At 53.4% G+C, this 23,332-nt stretch overlaps 1 protein-coding gene across 1 annotated transcript in view; it reads right to left on the reverse strand.

The window, feature by feature from the left end:
• Positions 1-6,859: 6,859 nt before the first annotated feature.
• Positions 6,860-23,332, reverse strand: part of LOC140595106 (uncharacterized) — a 197,132-nt gene continuing 180,659 nt past the window's right edge. The window contains exons 4-6 of the mRNA XM_072733705.1: positions 13,105-13,166; positions 11,635-11,772; positions 6,860-7,704 (exon numbers count right to left, since the gene is read on the reverse strand). Coding sequence (XP_072589806.1) covers positions 7,588-7,704; positions 11,635-11,772; positions 13,105-13,166 — 317 coding nt within the window. The 3' untranslated portion in view covers positions 6,860-7,587. The remainder of the gene's footprint in view (positions 7,705-11,634; positions 11,773-13,104; positions 13,167-23,332) is intronic.

Below are 23,332 nucleotides of genomic sequence, written 5' to 3' on the forward strand. Positions count from 1 at the left end.
GCACCCATCAGCATAGCACCAGCTCCAGCACGACCCAGGCAGAGTGGGGGCCCAATGTCAGCGTGCAGAATTGTACTCAGGCCTTAGCTCATTGCCCTCTGGCTGCCCCGCGGCCTGGCACAAAGAAGGCACATAATAAGTGTCTGAATGAATGGACGTGGGCCTACGGGGCACCAGGCTGGGCACGTAGCCGACTTTATTGGTGCCATAGCTTTGCACAGCAGATATGATCATTCCATTTAATACATGGGAAAATAGAGGCCCAGAGAGCTGAAGGGGCTTCCGCAGGACACTCAGCAAGTGCCTGGCCAGAGTTCAAGCATACTTCCGGCTCCTGAACACTGCGGTCTTTCCACTTGCATTTCAGCAGCTCAACACTGAGAGCCCACTGTCTGAGACACGGTGGCTCAGCCTTTGGGGAGGAGTCAGAGCTGAAGGAGAAGTAGCTCCAGCTCTCAGGTTGTTCTCACGGAAAGGGACAGGCAGTCTTGCTCTCAGCCACCTGGATGAAGGGCCGACATGGCAAGGCCTGCCCAGGAAGCTGAGACCTCCTTGTGCCGGCTGGGGGTGTGGTGGGGGTGGGGGATGGAACTCTTCTTCATTCTGAAGGACCGAGAAGGGTATCTGGGGACACGTGGCATGGGCTTGGGCGCCAAGGCCGGACAGGCTTGGAGCGATGGGCAGCGGTTGAAGAAGCTGCAAGAAGTATTTTCAGCAGCCCTCCAGTGGGAAGATAGGTCTGAGGTGGGGGCTTCCCAGCACGTCTTAAATCTCAGGGCAGCCACCTGCGGGCCCTGGGGGAGGAGGTGTTTTGCTCAGGAACCCTGGGGTCTCTCTGCCAGAGGAGGGGTAGAGAGCCGGTGTCCATGCCTGGCCTCCTAAATGTGGTCTGAGAGATTCCGGCAACCTCCTGGCCTCAATCATCAGGAGCCCCGGGGGAGAGGCAGATAAGCGAGCTCTGAAGGACGGGTTCCAGCCACAGGGCCACAGACTTATTAGTTTTCCACACACTTGGTTGGCCGGCCTCGTGGGGTCATGGGGGGGTGGGGCGGGGAACGTGCCTGTCGGGCTGCAGCTGATGCGGGAGGACCAGGGAAACGGAGGCCTGGGGTCCTGTGGTGGCACCTCACCCGGCTGCTGCCTCCTCCTGGCTGGGGGTTTCCTCCCTTCCAGGGGAGCCCGGCCCAGGAGGAAGCGGGCCACTCAGGGCTATTGGGAAGCTTCTGTCGGAGGCCCACGGCACATGTTTCCCCAGGGCCATGCGCTGGGAGGGCCTGAGAGCCCACGTCTCTTCTGGGAGGACTCCTGGGAGCACAGCAGGGACCTCCTGTAAGCCATCAACATGCTGCATGACCCTCCCTGGGCCTCAGTTTCCATTTCTATAACATGGATAACTTGGAGCCATCTTCCTCTTCAACCAGTGAGCGGACAGATGGTTTATTTCAAGGTTTGTTTATTAGACTTCCTGCTCTGGCACCATGATTTGAACAGTCCCACTGGTGTCCCACTGTATCGAGGGCACTAGACTTGAGACCCGATGAGGAGAATCAGTAGAACCCCCACCCCCAACAAACACCCGCAAGTACAAGAGCTTCATGTTCGCCGAGCTTCCACTCCACACCAGGCCCTCTGCCCAAGGAAAATATCTACATTGATTACCTCATCTAATTCTGACAGTGGCTCTGGGAAGAGACAGTCACCGACCCCATTTTCCCCAACTTGACAGAATTTCTTAAATGTCTTCAAGTCCTGAAGTGGTTTCCCACCCCCTCCAGAATGAAATCTCACCCCTCTTTTTCCCAACGCCTCGCCACTCCCCGGTCTGCACACACATGCACCCTTCATTTCATCTTAGGCCCTGTTCAGGTCCCACTTTTCCCCAGAGAAGAGCCAAGACCTGGGGGAAGCCAGTGAGGTGCCCAAGCAGCAACATTCAGGAGGCGCTCATGCACTGACACAGCCTGAGGGTGAGGACTCCTGAAGCTCTGCCCTACCATTGCCCTGCCCCTATATCCCTCCCCGCCGCTCCTTTGAAGTTCCCATAGTCCTCCCAGGGGGGCTGATTCCCTGCCTGAGCCTCTGTGGCTGAGGGGCAGAGACCCATTTCTTCTGTTCATCCCTAAACCACCTGGGAGCCAGGCTTTCACACCCCTGCCCTTCCAACATGCTCCCGTCCCTCCTCCTCTGCCCTCTGCTGCATTTGCCTGCCATCCCAATTCGCCTCTTAGCATCTATAAACAACAATGATTTTTCTTTCCAACGAAATAGTATATAGCCATTAAAATTGTGTTTCCACGTGGGTGAATTCTTCGATCACCTCAACGTACAAAAAGGCTTTTCTATTTGTGACTGACAACCCAGAGGCAACCAAAGAAAAGACTGAGGAATCGACTACATAAAAATAAAAATAATTTCTGTGGCATACACCATAAGTAAAGTCAAAGTTAAATAACGAACTGGGAGGAAATATTTGCCACATCTATCATAGGTAAAGAAATAAGATCACTAGTGTATGTGTGTGTGTGTGTGTGTGTGTGTGTGTGTGTGTGTATGTGGTCTTAAACATTGAGAGACAAAGAACCAAAAACCCAGCTGGAAAGTGGCAAATGAGCAAATTATGGGCAATTCACAAAAGGAATATAAAAGTTATCCTTAAGCACAGAAAAAATATTCAACTGCACTCATAATAAGAGAAATGCAAATCCAAACTACCGACACTAAGGTACCATTTCATACTCATGAGATTGGCAAAAAATTCCAAAATTTGACACCACCTTCTGTCCCAAGGTCATGAGAAAATGGGGTGGAAAGCAAACCAGTACAACCCCATGGAGGGTTTCCTGGAAACACCTAACAAAACTCCGTACATATTAAGGCTTCAAGCCAAGAAGCTCACTCCTAGACATTGACCCTGAGGATACACTCCCAAGCATCCGAAACACACATGCCTGAGTGCTGCAGCATTATTTGGAATTGTAAACTACAGGAAACCACCTCAACTGTCATCCTGGGGATAGTGGTGGCACAAATGATGGTGTGCACACATGGGGAGTACTGTGTAGCTATAAAAAAGAATGTGAAAGGACCTCTATGAACTGACGTGGAGTGTCTTACAGAAAATGATATTGAACACATAAAGCAAAGAATTATAAAAAAGCATATATGATAGGGTATCTTTTGCGTAAAAAAAGAAAGGAAAATTAAAAAACATACATAAAAATGTGTTTACCTCTACAGAAAGCAATAGAAGTGTAAGCATAAAAGAATTAAGTTGGTTCCCTGCAGGGGAGAATGGGGCTGTGGGAATGCAGGAGAGAGTGACACATCTCATAGTACAGCTTTTTGTGTAGTTCTGCCTTTTGAAAGGATGTTAACATTCTACCCATTTAAAAAAATTTAAACCAATAAGAAGGGGAGGGGGGAATCCCTAAAACTGAAAACAAAGTGGAAAAAACAAACCTGACTGTATTTCTAATAAGCACTCTTAGCCCACCAAGGCCAAGGAAAGAAAGAAAGGACTCCATGGAGCTATTTAAGAACGCAGCAGAGATGGAGGTGGGAGGGCAAGGTTTGTTTATTGCAGCCGTGAAGCCATCTTGACGTTATTCTTGATGTAACATAGGATGAAGCAAACAATTGAATGTGTTGACAGCTTTGAGGTTTTCACTGTGGGGAAAGGACATATGAATATGGAACGGGGGGAGACACAAGCAGCAGCCCTGCAGAGGTGGATTGGAACTGGAGGTACCAACAGGGACTGTGACTTGTAACATATGAACAGGTGAGCGTATATGCACGTTTATGTGCGTGTGTATATATATGTGTACATGCACATACGAAAGATAATGTGTACACACATGCACATATTTCCTAGCTCCACCTCCTGAAAGGGCAAAGAGGCAAAGACACCCAGCAGTAGTGGGTACTCTGAGAGCCCAGATTTTGGTCTCTAATACCACTCCCCACTGAAAGGAACCAGGCATTTCAGAGAAATGACTGGTTGCAGGGCTCATTCATGGCAGGTACATGATGAGCCTGGAACCTCTTTTCATTCCAGAAAGTAAAGAAAGTGCTCCGGAACAGGGATGGCGGCATTTACAAATATCATGAGAGTCAGCTTGCAGAGGCTCCTACCGGTCAAGTCTGGGCCAATTTATGCACCAAAATATAATTGAGCACAGTGAGAAATAATAAACTATCAGAAAAACGGGAACTCATCAGTCCACACAGATAACAGACAAATACATCTTACTGCTTATTAATAGTAAATGTATACCGCCTCAGTATACAGTGCTACTGCAGCATGCCAAGGGCCAACTCATAAATACGGAGGGAGCACTGGAGCCAGGAAAAAATCACTTTGCAGCCATCCTGGTAAGGACTGGATCAGGCAAGAGACATCAACAGATACTAGCCCTGCGGAAAGCTGATGCGGAGCAGGGTATACGCGGGGTTTCAAAGGGTCTCTCCATAGACCACATACTAGTCTCAAGGAAGAACAAAGACAATTACCATGTCGGAGAGAAATAGGTAATACTTTGACCTGGAGATTAAAATTTACATCACCAGTGAGGACCAAAGAGGACCAGGAGGGCTCACCAGTGTGAGATCGCATGAGAATAAACCCAAAAACCCAAGACTGCTGAGGCAGGATTCTGGCCAAGACCGTGTAACCTGGATCTCACCACCAGGAAGCATTGGACAAGCCCCAAATAGGGAATATTTTATTGAAAATAAGAAGGGGGGACTGTGTTCTTCAAAAATGTCAAGGTCGTAAACAACAAAGAAAGGTTGTGAAAATGTTCCCAATTAAAGGAGGCCAAAGAGGCACAGCAACTAAATGCAACCCCCTGCCCCTAGCTGGGATCTGCTCCTGGAGGGCAAGGTGCTCTCGGAGGCTCACTGACAAAACTGGAATACAAATGGTATGCTGGTAAATCAGACCCATGTGTGTACTTGTGTTACATTTACTGATCAACCAGACACATACTGGAGTATTTAGGGGTAACTTACCCTCCAATGGTTCAGACAAAATGCATATGTGCATGTGTGTGCATGATAGAGCACGCATGACAAAGGAAGTGGGGTAAAACCTTAACAACAGATGTAGCTAGGATATAAGGAAATAAAGATCATCTTTGTACTATTTTCATTTTTGTACTTTTTCCATCATTTGAAATCATTTCCAAATAAAATGATTTTAAATGCACGCTCCAACTTTTGAATGACATTCCCTTCTCCACAGGTACAGAGGAGGTCCCTCTGTACCTTCTCTGCTTGTCCAGAGGACTTCTGGCAGGCAGCCAGGCTGGGAGGCAGTTCAGAAAATCAAGCCATCTGGGAGATGTGGCCTTGGGCCAGTGACTTTCCTCCCTGCCTCTGCTCCTCCGCTGTAGGGCGATGCCCACCTCGTGGGCCATTGGACACACATGACACGACACCGGCAAGTGCTTATCAGCTCTGTGGCCAGTCAATGTGAGCTACAGCTTCACGGGTCTCATTTCTCATCAGCAGGAACCCCTGCAGGGTGCAGGCCTGGGAGCTGCCTGCAGTTCCCAGGCCCACGGAGGTCTCCAGAAGGACTATGACCCCAGGACGAGCAAGCGGTCTTGGGGTGGCCTCAGGCTGGCGGCCACCTGCAAAAACTCCTCTGTAGGTGGATGGCCCCCAGTCGTGCTTGGGCCTTGGGACCTTGCTGCCCGGTGCTCTCGGCCTCGACACCCACTTTCCTCATCTACCCTCGGGCTGGAACGTCCTACAAGACCCACTCCTAGAGACTCCCAGGCGTCTTGCTAGGGTTGCCCCAGCTGTCACCCCACCAAACCCCCACCCTGCCCCACCTTCAGCTCCTTCTCTTACTGTAGGATCGGATGTGGCATTTCAGTATGGCCCATCTCTCCTCTTGCAGGGGAACTCTTTGTGACAGTATTGTTCTGGTAGGAAGAACAATGACCCTTGGAGAATAGGCTGGGGAGGAGGCACGTTTCGTTGGACGGGGACTTTCTTGGAGACCCTAAAATTGGCCTTTACCCAGGCCTGTCCTGAGAAGGATGCTGGGCTCCCTCTCTGCCCCTGTTCAGTCATTTGGAGAAGAGTCATTGTGCCACACTGTGTCCACTGGCCCCCTCAGACCCCCTCTCCACCCTGTCCATGACCCCTATGGACCACAGCACAAGTCATTTCCCCTCTGTGCTCCTTTCTGTTGGAAGCCCGAGGGGGCCCAGGCGGAGGACAGAGGGAGGGAGGGCAGATGTTGAATGCCTGGTTTCCCTGACTACAGGGGTGCCCCAGGGCACAGCCCAGGCAGGGTGGCCCCCTCCACAGCACCCTCACCATCTCTGCTTCCAGTATCCCTTCTCTCCCTGCCCCTTCGGCCCCAGGGTTGGGCTACTGCCCCAGGTCCTATAGGTTCCCTGTCCTGCACTGGCCTTTGGACTCAACTCTCTTCAAACCACCTGCTTCCTGCCTGGCCCCACCACGTGGAGGCAGACACCTGTGGAGGGAGGTGGTGCCTTGTCTGTCCGTCCATCCCGGTTGTTTGCGTTTGTCTGCCCGCGAGGCCCTGGATTTACTGCACCCAGGGAGGGGACCCACCTTGGAGCCATTCATGCAGCAGAACAAAAGCCGGAGCTGCCACTTCAGGCGTCCTCCCGAGGCTCAGCGCCTCCTGCTCTGACTGTATTTCATCTTTTCGTAAAGTTACTGTTAACCGAGAAGCATCGAAAGAAGAGAATTAAAAGGGAGAAAAGTTGGCGGAGGAATGTCTTTTTTTCCCCCGGTTTAAACCTTTTGTTATCCACTCTTTAGGAATCCGATTCAACTCGAGGAGCATGTGGCAGCACGTGTTCTTCAAAATTAGTTCCAAGACACACTCAGGGCTCTTTATTATTCATTCTATTAAAAAAATCAAAATACTAGCTCATGCCTCTCACATCCTTGGAGTGGGTCTGGTGGCTTCTCTGATGTATTGTCCTCCTCGAGAGTGAAGAAGGCCTTTCCTCCCTCAAGCTTCTCGGCCTCCCCCTCACGGGGACAAAGAGGCCCGCGCAGGACAGCCCCTCAGCCTCACACTGGCTCCCAAGGAGCCCCGGGGGGCCTGCAGCAGGTGGGAGCGGGAGGACCCCTCCTGGTCTCAGGAGCACGGTTTCCCATGTCCAGAGCTAGAACAACTGGTTTGGAAAGAGGGTCGAGGAGGTGAGGACTCAGTGACCTGGAGGCACAGGAGTCACAAGTGCTGCATTTGTCCTTCTGGATTGCCGCTGCTGCATTGGTCCCTGGAAGGGATACCAGGATGCCAGCAAATTTTGTTTTCTCCTCAGGAACACCGAAATCTGGCTTTCGGCATCCTGAGCTCTAGAGTCACCCAGGCGTGTCACAGTGGCGTTTTAATTGGACCCCGAGGAAGGCAATGAGGTTCTTAGCTCGGTGTGGGTGAGGGGTTCATCTGCCTTGAGGAGCCTCCAGCTGATAGGAGCTGGCTAAGCAGCTTCTATGCCTGGTGGCCATAGCTGCAGAGTAGACCAGGTATGTCCCTCGACGGGGTGGGGTGGGGTGAGGGGGTTTCCAGCTGGCTGGGAGGGAGGGAGACTACACAGGGCCCAATGTGGGGGGCTGCAACTGGTCAGAGGAGGCAAAACTTCCCAGAGGCTGAGTGGCCCAAGGAGGGCGTCCTAGAGGAGGTGGTATTTGACAGCCGGTTACGCCCTGGAAAGGAAGGAGGAGAAGGAAGGGCGAGGAGGAATGTGAGCAGACCCAGGGGGAACGAGGCAGGGCAGGAAGGACCTTGACCACAAATGAAGGTATTTCTTCTTTCTTTTCTTTTGTTTCTCTGAGCAATCCCAAATTCACTATTAATCACCCCAGACCTGGCTTGTTGATAACTGTTGATTTCCCCTGCACACCTGTTCATATTTCTGATGGAAATGTATTACACAATCACGCCTTCGGCTGGTGATTACCATGGTAATCAGGTACGCTCACTGGCAGGCCGGCAGGCCTCTTGAAAACAAGATTCTGAAGACAGGGGCTTTCATTCCACCTACGTAGTGCCTGGGGGGCAAGGGGAATGAAGCAGGCCTGGGGCAGGTGCGGGGGTTGGTTCCTTCTCTGGGGAAGTCCTGGCCCACAGGGCAGTGCCAAGAGCCTCCGGAGGGCTCTGCAGGAAGTCAGGGGATGAACTAGACAGGGGGCAGGCCAACCCTGCCTCCCCTGGGGCCTCAGGGCCCTGCAGTGCGCAGATCGCTGGGGACCGTTTGGCGGGATCCCACGTGAAGAGAGGGTCAGAGCTCCCAGGTGCCCAAGACCAGGATCCTTGGCCAGAACAGGATTCAACCTCCCACACCCAACTCAGGAACCACCTCTGTGCCTTTTGGAACATTACAGAGATGCTTCTCCCTATCACGGGATGGACGTTTAAGGTCTGGTGAAAGCCCCCACGTGTCTGAACTATAGCATGTGGCCCCGAAGCAGTCTACTCTAAGTTTGCAAGAGCTCCAGGCAGACTGCTGGGCTTCAGATCCCAGCTCCACCCCTTTCCTGGCTGGGTGACCTCGGGCAAGTTACTTAACCTCTCTTTTCCTTCTCACTGGCCAAAGACCCATGATAGGAATTTCTAATGCATAGGACTGCGGTGAGGATTAAGTGAATCGATGCATGTAAAATGGTTAGAACAGGCCCGCCACAGGGTAAGCCCTCAAAAGGGCCTGGGACACAGCAGCGCCTCCCCTCTCAGGGCATGGGGGAAAGAGAGGGGTGAGGGTACAGCTGGTATTCTGGACTTTGTGCAAACACTGCCTCACCTCCTCCTGCGGGCACCCCCACATCACCCTCTCTGAACAACGAGCAGACTGTGGCCCCTGGAACCCAGACCTCCTGCCTCCCTGCCCACTGCATTTTCAATTTCCTTCCCAAAGGCATTGGTCTGCTGGCCTCTGGCTGTCCACCCAAAACTAGGACCCGGCCCTCCTTCTCACCCCCATACCCCACACTCTGACTGCAGTCCTGGAAAATGCAGGCCTCGTGGGCACCAGGTTCCAGGACAGATAAACATCTACAGCATTTAGTCTCTCGGGCAATTGCCCCTATAGGTTAAATGGTGTCTAATTAAAGACCTCCCCCACAGTTACAGCAGTGGTTGCGTCTCTCGCGCTGTTCCAGGCGTGGCACAGCCTGCTCGCTTTAAAAGAAGGGCTGTCGTTAACGGAATTATTGTAGGCTGCACCAGACACTGTATGATCCAGATCAGGCCCAGGGCTGTGGGCTCTGCCTCTCAGAACCTGCCCACCGGAGGCAGCTGACAGGCCATTACTCTGTGTCCTGCAAACTGTGCAGTGATAAGGAAACCCCACCAATTTGATGCTTTATCTGGTTGCAGGTTGAGGGAAGATACTATTTCAATCAAGATAATGATTCCATTTCTTGGACGGAAATTAGATTTTTCTTTTTTTTCACCCCCTGGCCTCATGGGGGTGCCACCAAAATCAGTCTCGGGGCTGAAACAGGTCAGGCACAAGTTAGAGGATTTTTCTGGCAACCTCAGAGAGAGTATGAACATGAAGGAGAGAAGGGAAAGGGGGGAGTTTGCTTGCAAGAAAAAACACACACACGCCAGGCCTATGAGATTACAAAGTCAGCTCTATTTGGCCATTTATAGGCACTAGGCAGCACCCAGGAAACCAAAATTGGGAAGATAAGCTCACAGAGCATGAGCACGATGGCCTGGATTTCAAACAAGGTAAAGGGCCTATCAAGGCAATAATGATAATGAAGCTCCAGAGATAGGACACTCAGCCAGGACAGGACCTGGGTAGCCAACCTGCCCCCTGCCCCCCGGCACTCAGGGGGTACACTTCCTGTGTGACTTTGTAGACACGTGTCCTGGCTATTCTTTCACCTCCTATAACAGGGAGCTCCCCGATCTGGAGAGGGTCCTCCATCACTGACCAGCTCCTGTGCTGGGAAAGCACCTCTGAATCCTGGCAGTCACTCCATGAAAGGAAAACACGGTAAAGAGTCTACAAGGTGCTGGCACTAAAGGGCATCTAAACACACAGGAGTAACGAGCCCCATTGCAGTGAGTCATCGAACAATATGCAAATGCCATTAGGCAATAAATACAGTGAGGCTGGAATAATTGGGACTAGGTGGTGAATTCTGTGAAATTTTACATTATTTTAAATATTTGAGGCTTTCAAGGGCTGTAATACAGCATCTCGAACTCTTTATCGGTGATTTGCCTTAATGAGGAAGTAGTAAAAATTTGCAATTCCAACATAGATTGTATATACAGTGACTTTAAAAAGTTTGGAAGTGTCGGGTTTGGATGCATTTGGAACATTCTGTTGAGAGCAGACTGGGTGGATTGCTCTCTCTCTCTCTCTCTTTCTCTCCAAACAAAAGGCACATTTGAGCTCATCTGCTTTGGAAGGAAGACACCGACAGCGGTTGTCTCACTATATTGCATTAGACGCACCAAAGCTTTGACATCTACCCCCCCCCCCCCCCCCCCCGCTGTCAGTGTGTATAGACTGTCCTCGGAAAGCAGCCCCAAGCTCTGGTAACGTCGGGTGTCACCAGGAGGGGAGCCAGGCCACCTGGGGACAGACATGGGAAGGAGACTTGTCACTGTATACCTTTTGGTATGTTTGCATTTAGAGTCATGGGACTGTATGACCTATTGAGAATAAAGTGACAGTTTAAAAAAAAAAAGCACATACTTATTTCAGTGAAGACGGATTCTGGTACTACTGATTTCTATCATAATACCTACGCTGTTAAAATGCAAGCTTACTACGATAAAAATTACTGCTAAGTCCAGTGAAAAACCACATCTGGTTGTCTTCACAGCTGGGGTGTACACAGGCAGAGGAGTAGATGCAACGCTGCCCCCTGGCCAGATCCCCTTCTCTGGCTGGGACACCTCCTCCCCCGCTGCCTTCACATGTGATGTTCTCCAGACCCTCACTCTTGGTCAAGGGCATGCCTTGGAAGCTATACCGGCAGCACCATCGTGGGAATAGCCGGTGGTGAATGAGGGTTATTTGAGGCCTGCCCCTGGTTGCCAAGCCAGATTATCCGTGCACTGCAATTCACATGGAAGGAGCCAGGGAAAGACTTGTCCTGACACATCCTCCTCTCTCCCTGACAAGTACTCCCCAAGAGTGCTCCCTGGATGCATCACAGCACCTGAATCTCTGCCTCAAGCTCTGCTTCTGGGAATTCGACCTGAATCGGCCAAACATCGGCTCCAAAGGGAGGCCTCCTTCCTTCAGAGGTGGTAGAAATGCACACACATGAGCTTTTTTCTCTGAGAGCAGAGCCATCACCACCTTCCTGCCTGGCCAAGATTGCCAGGTGACCCTGTACACCCCACGAAGGCCAGCACAAGCAAGATGCTAACTGGTCAGAATAGAGAGCCCCCACAACCAGACCCCTGAGGGCCCACCCAGATCCTCTTCCCCGGGACGAGTGAGCAGGAGCCAGGGGCAGACCCAGCAGGCCTGTCCCACAGTCAGAGACCCAGTGACGCGTAGCAGAGGGTCAGCACCAAGAGGGTCAGCACCAGAGGGTCAGCTCTATCACCTATTAGCTAGCGGGCTCAAGAGAAATACTTATTCCTGGCCTCAGTTTCCTTACCTGCAAAATGGAAGTACCTCCAGAGCCTCTGCAAAGCCCGTAGGAGAGGATGCTGGCGAGCATGCTGTGAGCTGCTAATGCCACATAGATACTGGCTTCGACTCTTGAGACTGAGAACATGCCAGCATCCCCTGCTTGCTGGGAACAGATAATTAAGCCTGATCAACTAACTAAATCTCAGCTGCCCCTCATCTTGGGCATCGTACCTAGAGCTCCCTATGCGAGAAGCAGCCCCGCAGAAAAGTGAGTGGACATGGGGAGCACCATCCTGGCGACTGTCCACCTGGAGCTCGGGATGACTCTTTGCTGACCTCACGGGCCTCTGGCGGCCCTTAGCTGCAGCTGTCCGGAGAGGGCCATCCCTCTCGTTCTCTCTCTCTCTCTCTCTGAGATCTAGGGAGGCTCCCCAGTGTGGATTCCCTGTAATGCATCCAGTGTCTGTATTGATCTCACACACAACCTCGGATTTGGTGGAAAATCCCTGTGGCCACTTTCACACGAATCACAGACAGACGGGTAGAAACTTAATTTTATTTACCCAAATGAGGGATACCTCGCTCTGTCCTGAGTCCTTACACATCAACCATTCGTGAAGCCACTTCTAGCCCTTTACCACTTGGTCCTGCCCAGTGTCACCAGCATCCTTGTCCCTCCCCTTCAGACCTGTGGCTGTGACACCCTCCACACGGGTCTTTGAGCATCCCCAGCCTGGCACCTGTTTCTTCCGCCCTCGGATGGCGTCCCTCCTCCATTGGCCTCTCTTCCAGCTCAAGCCCCTCTGTCCCCAGGAAGTGTGCCCTAAGTACTCCTGTCCCCAGCACTTCTGGCTGTGGTGTGGGCACCAGAGCGGACCGTGTGCTTGGTCACAAACATCTTTAATAATGTCACCTGCAGGTCTCTTCTCCTCCTACTCTGGATTGAAAGTGCTTCTGAAATAGAGCCTAGGCTGCTGTCTTTCTTGTTGCCTCTCAGAGCCTCCAGCCAGTTCCAGGCACCTGGCGATTAGAAACAATCTCAGCTGGAGGAACGGATTGGGTTGTATGACTGCTCTTCGTTTAACACACTGGTAACTGGCCTGTAGGAGAATTCACAGTTCTAAGTAGGGCCCACCTAGCAGTGAACTCGGAATTGCACAAACTGGTTGTTTGTGGCTCCAGGGCAAAACAACGCGCATCGTGCTTACCCCGCCCACCCAAGAGTCTCGCTTTCCCCCCAAAACACCAACCAACCGACCCCAAGGGAGTGACTCTCTTTCCTGCACTGGTGGCTGGAGGGCAGAGCCTGGGTTCCAACCATCCACCTTCCATGCCAACGAGCCCTTACATTCCTGAGACCAGCCCCACCCAGCCAGACACACCTTACAGAACCGATGCCATCAAGGTCATGCTCCTTTCCCCAAAACAGGGAAACCCGCCCACTCCCAGGAACAGTGTCAAACCACAGACCTAAACAAGCGAAATTCATACTCACCAGCAGTGATGCCTTCCTCTTAAATTTCAGGCCAGCAGTTTCCCTGCAAACCTGCTCATTTCCTGCAAAGAGAAGAAAGGAATGGAGAAGCATATTAGCATCTGCTCTGGTATCCTCTGGCAGTTTGCTGGCCGACCTCGGGCTCCTGCACCCTCTCTCCTCCTTACTCCCCACGGCCCTCTCCCCTCCCAGGAACACAGTGTGCTGGCTGGGTGGGCGCCCCTGGCGCCCCACATGCCTCCCTCCCCCTCCGTGGCGCCATGCCAGCCTCCGATTGACCACTGCCTCCAATTCCCTGAAGGCGCTGGGCTTCTTCCCACTCCGGAGTGAGGCCTCCTCTTCTGTAGCATGGGGTTGCCTAGCAACCCCGTGCGCCAGCTCGGAAGGCCCTCCTAAATTGGACCTCACAGCACAGGGCATCTCCTTGTACAGCTGCTTGAATCTTAACAATCTGGCTCTGAATAATAACACAATGGTAATTGCATGCACGGGCTCCAAAATACATTTAAATAATGTTCAAGAGCTGACACACACCAACAAAGGCCAGAAAATGCATCGTGGAGGTTGACTGTAAGGCCAGGCGGGACGTTCGGTGCGGGAGTGAGTTGACAGGGAGGACTTGAGTTAATGACAATGCCAACCTGAACTGTGAATTCCCCTGCCTTTCTGCCTGAGTGTGTCACCACTTTAATGCACTTTAAGTGAGTTTGGGATCTGTAGAGGCAATTAATGCCCAGAGGTAGTGATGCTTCAAGACAGGATGCCCTTTAGCTCTTCTGCAGATACATGCGGGTTTGGGGAGGGTGCTGGAGGGGAGGGGAGAGGACAAGAAGGGAGGACAGGGCATGAGTGATGTCCCTTGGCTTCTACAGTCTTGGCTAAATACATCTTAGGAGGCGCGGGAGAGGACCTACCAAGCAAGAGCACAAAGCACTTGCCACCTCAGTGAGGGGCAAATTCGACACGACTGATGGATTTCAGGATGAGACACGAAGGCAGAGGGGCCTGAAGCCGCTGACACGCGGTGTGGGGATGGCCGCATGCGCACAGGCCAGACTTCTGTGTGGGTCCCTGGCAGACAGGGACGGAGAGCCGCGCTCCAGGCACAGAGTCTCAGCACAGGGGACCTGGCAGGCTGAGCCGCTCTCTGTGGCGCCACGGCCGCGATGGCCCGGAGATCGGCCCCAATCATTTGAAAACCCGAAGCTCCTTTTTAAAAAGCTCCACACACTCCCATGAGGGACTTAGACCCTCGCGCAGCCACGTTCACGGGAGTGTGACTCACCAAAGGACGTGCAAGCACCCCGGGTGTCAGCTGACAGACAAACGGATAAGCAAAATGTGGTCTCCGCGTGTGGCGGCATATCATGCAGCCGTGAAAAGGAAGAAAATCTGGCATGTGCTATGACACGGATAAACCTTGAGAGTGTCACGCCAAGTGACATAAGCCAGGCACCAAAAAGACAAGCATCATGTGACTCCACTTACTCTGACATCATCATAGAGTAGGGATCACCAAGGACTGTGGGGAGGGGACATGGGGAGGCAGCATTTGGTCACACAGCAGTGTGAATATACGTAACAGCCGTATACCGTACACCTGAGAACAGTCGGCATGGTCGCCTTTGTGATCTAGATTTCACTACGATTTTTAGAAACACCCCCCACCCCCAACACACACACTCCAGTAGTCAGTCCAACACATGCAGTCTACAAGACTTTTGTCCATCTTCACCTTGGAGGTCAACACGGCCTTCGTCATTCATAAGCTCAGCAGGGAGGCCACCACCGGGCCCAGGAGAACCCCTGGACAGGGTCACTCTGGGCAGGAACCCCTGGACAGGGTGACTCTGGGCAGGGAACCCCCGGACAAGGTGTCTCCTGGCAGGGAAGCCCTGGACAGGGTGACTCCGGGCAGGGAACCAAGGCTCGTCCGCATGGGAGCTGGCATGGCGCAGGGTCCAATGGAGATAGCTGAGCACCACCAGCAGGGTTTTCTTGCTCCCGCATCCTCAAGTCCAGGCAACACTGCCCGCCCCCCAGAACGTGGCCTTGCCTGCCCACCAGCCCCGCCCCTCACGTCCTCTGCCTGCTTCCTGCTCCAGGAGCCTCTGCCCCGCGACACTCTTCCCTCTGCCCTGTGCTGCCTCTGAGCCGGCCCCCTGCCCCGCCCCTCCCCTGTCATCACGCCCTCCGCCTCCTCTGAATGCTGCAGACCCCAGCCAAACGTGGTGCAGGGACTTGAGTTCATGTCCCGAAGTCTTGCGGGGATTGTCACCAAGACTGCAGCTCAGGGCTGAGCATCCAAGGGGCCATTCCTTCCTGGCTCTGGGAGGAAGCGCTGCCCGCTCCCCTCCCCAGGGAACCTGACCTCGGTGGAGGGAAGCACACCGGTGGGTCGCTGAGCCCTGGAGCGACAGATGCCTCAGGTCAGTTAGAGGTGGAACTGGCAGTGCACGATAAACGACGGAGATTTACAGATTGCATTAATTTGGAAAGGTCATTAGAGCAAACAGCTTCTCCAAGTGAAAGTGAATAGTGTGGATTGGTTTTTTTCAGTGTCCTGAATTTGTTTTTTTGTTGTTTTTTTCTTGGAATGTGCTTGAAAAGCTCAAAAAACAGTGTTATGAGCTAAAAAAAAGGGGGGGGGGGGAAATCCAGGCTCCTGAGGCAAGAGGAGGCCCATGAATGAGAGCTCTGGACAAGCCTCTGCCTTTCTCAGAGCCTGCATCTCAGCACCTGTAAGAGGAGTGATCGCTAAGCTCCTTCCAACTTAAAATTAAAAAAAAAAATTATGATATGAGGTAAGCATGTGATGTTAGCAAGTTTCCAAGCTAACGGTTAAGTCCCCTCTCCAGCCCTCCCATCCTCCCAGGTGTGGGACTCCCCTGCCCCTCCAGGTAGTGCTCCGCAGCCAGGACAGGAGCCTTCTAATGATCTCAGGTGGCTTCCCGGATCCTGACCTGGAGGCTCTCTCAAAACCCCGACAACCCAGCTACCTGGTTCTCGCTCATTAGATCATTAAGGGACGCTCCGGACTAATGACTTGTTTTCTCGAATCTCCAGGAATGGCTGGGAATGGGCCAAGGGGTAGCATCTGGGCTCTGTCCGCCCGGCCCCTGGCTCCAGGACTGGCTGGTGCGGTCTGTCAGGAGCCAGGCCCCCGCAGGCAGATGCCGCTGGTTCTCCCGAGGCGCCGGGGCAAGCAGCATTCACGGAGTGGCGGGCTCTGCCTCCAGCCTGCTGTCACGGGGACAGACGGTGGGCCCCCGACCAGACTGCACAGGCCCACGGGCCTGCCCCCTGCCGCCTCACCTCCCTTCTGCCCACCGGAAGGCGGGATGCGCACATCACCCAGCTCCCACCTCCAGACCCCTGGCGGCCTGAGCAGCAGCAAGGAGACTGGGTATGAATCAGGGCTGTGGAACTCACAGTCCAATCCTAATACAAACATCAACATCAGGATTAGTTAATATTAACTAATATTTGGGTGATGCGTTCTTATTGAAAGAGTATTTTCCCACTTGCTCGTTGGGCAGGCAGGATAGCCTCGATGCATCTACTGAGCACCTGCTGTATCCCCGGGGCTCTTTGCTGCCCCCGGGGGGATGCAGACTGTGAAAAGGCATCTCCTGCCCGCAGACTCCCTCCAGGATGGTTGGGAGCTGGGAAGTTGGAGGCAGAGAGAAGCTGCGTAACCTTCTCAGAGGCACCACTCAAACCGAGCCCTTGGACGCGGAGGCCCTTCCCAATCATTTCTGCACGGCCTGTGAGTCTAGTGTGAAATTCGGCCTGCACGACGTCACCCCGAAGGGATCGGCCAGCAGACAGCATGGTTTGGGGGCTGTGCAGTTTATGCCCCAAATGAACCAAAGCCTGGGATGTCAGGCCACGGTGGCCCTGGATACCCCAGAGGGGCAAACCCCAGCCCAGGTATAGGCCAGAGTTGACTGCAGACATGGCCTTGACCTCCCATGGCCCCTCTGCTCATGGAGAAGCGCCCTTCCTCCATCAGAAGGGCTGCGGAGATGCTGCCTTGAGAACCAGTGCAAATTATTATTATATTTTGTCTGCACTAATCTTTGTTTTCTAGGAGCTGCCACAGCACTTACAGTCAGCACACAACACAAACTGATGTTGTTCTCCTGAGGGTCTTTATTGGCTTTTTGAAAAAGCAGAACGTCCATGCTTGGAGGAGCCCTATCAATCCCTTAATGCACAGCTAGGGAGATGATTTACCCCAAGCAAGTCATGCCAAAGATAAAATCAGAACCAGGACCCAGGTGCCTAGACTCCCAGGCTGGGGCCTGCAGACACGCACCCTCAAAGGTGCGAATGTAGGCTCCGGCGGGGTCCTGCTCACCGTGAGCCCCCACGGCAGCCCCTGGGTGAGCATGCGTGGCCTGCACGGTGGCTAGCACAGGCACATTGCCTTCTCCGCCCCCTCGATGACACTTGAGTCATCAGCTCTGCCTCCTAGCCTTGGGTTGTGAGCCTCCCAGGGAGGGGCAGAGGCCACACAGGAGGTACCACTGGGGACAGAAAGATCACAGTCCCTGTTGCCCGGCCCTGCGGCTCTCAGGAGGCTACCACATGTCATGGTTTGGGGCAAGGCTGAACCTGTGGTGCCACCTTTTGCAAGCGACTTAACCTCTCTCTGCCTCCGATTTTCCCCAGCAACACAGGCCAGGATGAGGGTGCCTGTTTCCTACTTCACGAGGGTGAAGTGAGAATTAAGTGAGAACATGGAGGGAACACGAGAGGCACAGGGCCTGGCACCTGTGTGTTCTCAGGTGAGCTCGGGGACCAGAGTTCCCCTGGCACGTCAGCTCCATGAAGATGGAGCCAATCGCGAGAGGCTGACACACCACACATTGCCGGCGCTACAGTGTCTGGAGACAGTAAGACCGGTGGTCACCAGGGGAAGAGAAGATGAACAAGTAGGTGGACCCCAGGGGATTTTTAGGCAGTGACGCTATCCTGCACGACACCACAGCAGTAGATACATGCCACTGTACATTCTCGAAATTCATAAAACTGTACGAGGAGGGGTAAATTCTCCTATAAACTATGCACTTTAGTCAATAATGACGTGGCAATATCGGCTCACCAGCTGCAACAAATGTATACACACGATTGGGACAGGTTACTAATGGGAGGCTGGGGAGGAGGGCGAGGTTAGGGGGCAAATGGGAACTTTCTGTTTTCTGCTTAATTTTCCTAAAAACCTAAAACACCTCTAAAAAAATGATCAAGTCTATTAATTTTTTTTTTTAGGATCAACCTCACCAAAACACAAAATACTCAGAGCCCTTGGGTATACAGGGCACCACAAAGCCCCACTGGGCATCCAGTGGTGTCCCAGCCCATCCACACCAGTCCTCCCAGGGTGAAGCACAACTGCATCCGGTGTCCAGCTGAGATGTCAGAGGCGATGTGGGGAGGCTGAGTGGGGAGGCCAACAGGAGCAAGACCCCCTGCAACCTGGACACCTCTGGCTACTGGGCAGTGACTCCGCCTTCATTGATCCTTCTGGAACACACAGCCTTGTGTGTCTTCCACCCTTCCAACCTTCCTCCAGCCTCCCCGACAGCCAGACTCCTGGGCTTCTCCTGCATCCCCGACCTCCAACACCAATATCATAGAGGCTCCATAAACATTCGCCGAATTAAATAGTAACCATCTGAATGCCTCTTGCTTTCCCCCTCTGGGGAAAGAGTGTGACTATAAGCCTCCTTAAACCCCCAGCAAAGGAGCAGCTGAACAGTAAACAGCAGAGTTCAGGCCCATGTAACACACCCCAGGGGAGACACTGCGTTCAGTCACGGGGCCCCTGGCCACGTCTAGACGGTAGAGCTCTGAGAGGCCTCCCCCCCCCCCCCCCCCCGGCATGACTGGCACTTGCCGGCCTGCTGGGCCCCAAGCCCCCATCTAGCAGGATGCACGAGCCCCTGCTCTACCTGGAAGTGGCCTGAGATGGGGTGGCAAGTGCATGGAGTCACCTCTGAGCAGCCTGGAGTGGCAGCAGGCAGGTCAAAGCACAGTGAAGCCCTCAGCCCCGGGGGGCCCAACGTAGGGGTGCTTCGGGAGCACTGAGGTCCAGACCCCCCTCACACACACAGCTGGACAGCAAGCGGTTTGGGCTGGTCTGATTCTGAGAAAGGAGGGCAGTGTGTGTGTGTTGCTGGGAAAAGCATCTTCTAAGGCTACTGAATCTTCCTTCAGTCACTGTGTTGGGGGGATGGCCCCTTAGAAGTCTGAATTTCTGTGACCTTAGCCTTTTTAAAATAACTCCACAAAGGAGGGAAGGCTGAGCCGAGAGCCAAAGCCAACAGTGGGGTCCGGCCCAGGGAGGCAGGGGAGGGGAGGAGAGCCTGTCCAAGGATCGAAGGGCCCATCTCCCTAGTCAGGCTGCCCGGCCCAGCCTGGCTACTCAGTCACACACATTTTATTTTTTCTGGCCTCAGGGAAGTGTCCCTGGGGCGGGCAGATCTGACCAAGGTCGGCCAGCGGGGAAGGGCCTGGAGCAGCTGAAAGAGAGGGCAGCCCCCTACGGCCCCCTGGCCCCCAGCGGCCCCCTGGCCCCCAGCTGCCCCCTGCCCAGCTGCCAGGGTAGGAAGGGGGAGCGTGCCTGCCGAGGGGGTCCTTCCCATGGCCCTCTGGCTGGCAGAGCAGAAGAGATGCTCAGTCACAATGTGGGCAGGCAAAAAAGATTCAGCTTTGTAAGAGCAAATGACAGTTGGTATTTGGAAACAGAAGAGGGTTCCCCTCCCACGAGGAAAAGAAAGCACGTGTGTGAGGCCTTCCTACAGGCTGGGCCTGGAGGCCGAGCTGCTCCCCTGCAGGAGTGAGACAAGCCGGGTGGTTGTCATGGGTTCAACGGGGGGTGGGGGTGGGGCTCCCTGCAGCCACGCCACGGGCCAATGGCACTCAAGGGACACACATGGGTGCAAATCACCCAACGGGGGACCAGCCCTCCCGCCCTTGTCCACCTGGTCTGCTGCCAAGTGGGGCTGGGGGGACCGAAGCTGGCAGTGGGTGAGCATCGGGGCAGTGGGAGCAAAGCTGGGGCCGCCCCAGTGAGGAATGATGGGAGACACATAACGGGGGCACTCAGAGCTCCAGATGGCAAGCAGGGAGGCAGGCCTCCCCTCGACAGCTCGTCCTGCCTCTTGGGTCTTGCCCCTGGCCCTGACCCGGTGCCCTGTGTCCTGTAACCCCCTCTCCTTCCTCTAGCTAGCTCTGTTTTCCAGAAAGTTCTATGTCCATCCGGTGTCCACTGCAATGGATTACTTAAGGCCGGCTTTCCTTTCTCTCAGAGAAAAGGCATTTCCAGTCCCCTCTCAGGTGGAAAGGTACATCCCCACCCCCACCCCCCATCCCCCCCAGAAAAGAGACTTGCATCACTTTTTCCTTCTGAACTGCATCGGCTACTGTGTGTCAGTCACGTGGATGACTTATACATAAACGACATGCAATAATGACTGATACCCATGTAGCACAGGTGGTGTGGGGGGTGTTTGGGAAGAGGACCAGGGGCCCTTACAGCCGAAGGGACACCCTGGGAGAAGGCTGCCTCTGAAACTCTCTCCTCCAGCTCTGGCCCCTTATCCTAGGCCACTGCCACCCAACACAGAACATCAGGAAGGGAAGTCACGCATTTTATTGTCCCAACAGGGACACTTCTGAGAGTGGGAGGGGGCAGTCAGTGATGTAAGGACAGTAGGTGGCCCAAGTAACCCAGCAGGCCACCCAGCAGATCAACCAGCAGGTCAGCCAGCCTCTGGGGCTCAGAGAAACCTAGTTGGAGCTCTTCTCTGGAACTTCTGCGGTATCACTTAGGGAAGAAAGGTCTGCCTCCACCAGCCAGCTTCCCCTCTTAGGTGGAGGCATCAGAAAGGATCCTGAGAGGGGCCCAGAGGAAACATGACACTTATCCGCATGAAGTGTGAGCGCTCTTGTCTGACCCTGCCAACCCTCAAGGCTCCCCACTCAGATCCTTGTGGATACCACCTCCGACAGGAAGTCAGCCCAGATGCTTCATTTCTTTCAGCACTGTGTGTGTATGTGTGTGTATGTGTGTGTATGTGTGTGTATATGTGTGTGTATGTGTGTGTATGTGAGAGGGAGAGAGAGAGAGAGATAGAGAGAGAGAGTGAGCACATGCACAAAGACAAATGAAATGCGATAAAATGTCAAAGACAGAGTAGTTCCTCTGGCAGGAGCAGCTCCCCAGCAGCTCCCCAGGAGCATGGGCACCACTGTCCCAGGACCTTGATGATGACAGAGAGTCTCTGATTTAAAGTTGCTGGAAAGAACCGAGTTGAACTGAACTCCTGCAATTTGCCCCGTAGTGCTGGGCACCCAGGGCTCTGGAGGGGGTTCCTACTGTAGCCCTTCAGGGGTTCCTTGATTCTCTCCTGCCAGCTTATAAGGCATCTTCAGGGCAAATACTCCTGAATCTCCATGGCCATTGCAGGACTGTTCCTGGTGACATTTTTGCAATCCTGCAGGGTGGTGACCATCGGGTAAGAATGCCTGACCGAAAAAAAAAATCCAGATGGGGCCCAAGAAGAACTCAATTTTCATAGCTGGGGGCAGGTGTGGTTTGGTCAATGAACCTGGGCGAGAACCTCCACTTACCATCTAAAATCCCTCCCATCTTAGAAAGATGACAAGGCAAGTCAAGACTAAGTATAGCAGGACACCTGAGTGGCGCTGTCAGTTGAGCGTCTGACCCTTGGTTTCAGCTAAGGTCCTGATCTCAGGGTTGTAGGATCAAGCCCCATGTCGGGCTCTGTGCTCAGCAGAGATTCTTTGCTTGAGATTCTCTCCCTTCCTCTCCCTCTGCCCCTCCCCACCGCACATTGTCTCTCAAATAAATGAATAAATCCTTAAAAAAAAAAAAAAGACAGTGCAGGAGGATGGTGTGCTCCGAAAGTTCAGGGGGTAATTAGGGAAGGCTTCCTGGAGGCGACACTATGGTAGTAAGCAGAGGCTTGAAGGATGGGGAGGACATCGACCATAGGGGCAAAAGGCAGCCTAAAACACAGAAAGCCTGGCAAAGACACAGAGACAGAGATTGGTGCCGCTTAATCAGGCCACCGAGCTAGCAGGTCCAGCTGGAGCACATGGTGCGTCTGAAGAGCAGCAGCAGATGCAGCCATGAGGACAGATAAAGACCTTCTGACACCAGTGTCTTCCAGGCCTGCGTCTCCAGCAGCTATGGAATCACCCCATCCCGCTGTGACAATAGTGGGGGTGTGGGCGGGGGTGGCAGAAAGAGGCTGGACCGAAGCTTCTCGCTCAGGCACCCAGGTAGACACTGGGGCTGCCAGGGGCATGGGGGGCAGAGGGACTGGCCTGGGCTGAAGCCATCCTCGACCTCTTCCCTGGCTACACCCAACCTGCCAGCTCCGCACTTTTGGCCCCACCTGTAACCTGGGCCTGCACACCTGTGATGGGTGGGGGCGGGAGCAAGTCTGCAGGAGCCCAAGCCTGCGGCCAAGCCCCAGTGGCGGCCCCAGCACCTGAGCCAACTGGTCAGCTAACCACATAGACCTCCAGACCTTCCTTCACCAAACCGTGGGTGCAAGGCCAAGGCCCGTTCTTGAACCTCGCTTCTCCCTCCTACGTCTTTCCCGCCGAGGTCACGCCCCTCCAGTCTTGCCTACAGTTTCCAAATGCAGTGTCCCCAAAGCCAAACGAGAAATGAAATACGCTGGCAAAATGGCCCGGGTGCCGAAGTTTCCCTTGATTTCAGGGATATCTCCCCAACCTCTTGGAGCGACTTCACCCACCCCTAACACCCAACCACATTCTGGCAACACGGCCAATCTTCCCAAAGCTTTTCTTTCTTTCTTTCTTTCTTTCTTTCTTTCTTTCTTTCTTTCTTTCTTTCTTTCTTTCTTTCTTTCTTTCTCTTTCTTTTTCTTTTCTTTTTTTCTTTTTCTTTTTTTTTGCTATGGCTATTTGACTGGTTTGTATAATACTTAATTAAATGGCATAATTACAATAGCAAGTTACATGGGCATAAACAGGTTTGGGAACCAAGCCAGCTGCCTCTAGGAAAGTGTTCCACTCAGCTGCAGGCACAGACACGATGGACACTTGGGACAGCCGTCTTCCTGCCCTACCCAAGTGTCCCCCCGCTGCAGGCGTCTGTCAGGGAGAATGGAAACACTGGGCCAGCAACCTTTATCAGGAGCCCCAGGTGGAGGCTCATCCT

This window comes from Vulpes vulpes, chromosome 13, assembly GCF_048418805.1.
Source record: "Vulpes vulpes isolate BD-2025 chromosome 13, VulVul3, whole genome shotgun sequence".
Classification (NCBI taxonomy): Eukaryota; Metazoa; Chordata; class Mammalia; order Carnivora; family Canidae; genus Vulpes; species Vulpes vulpes.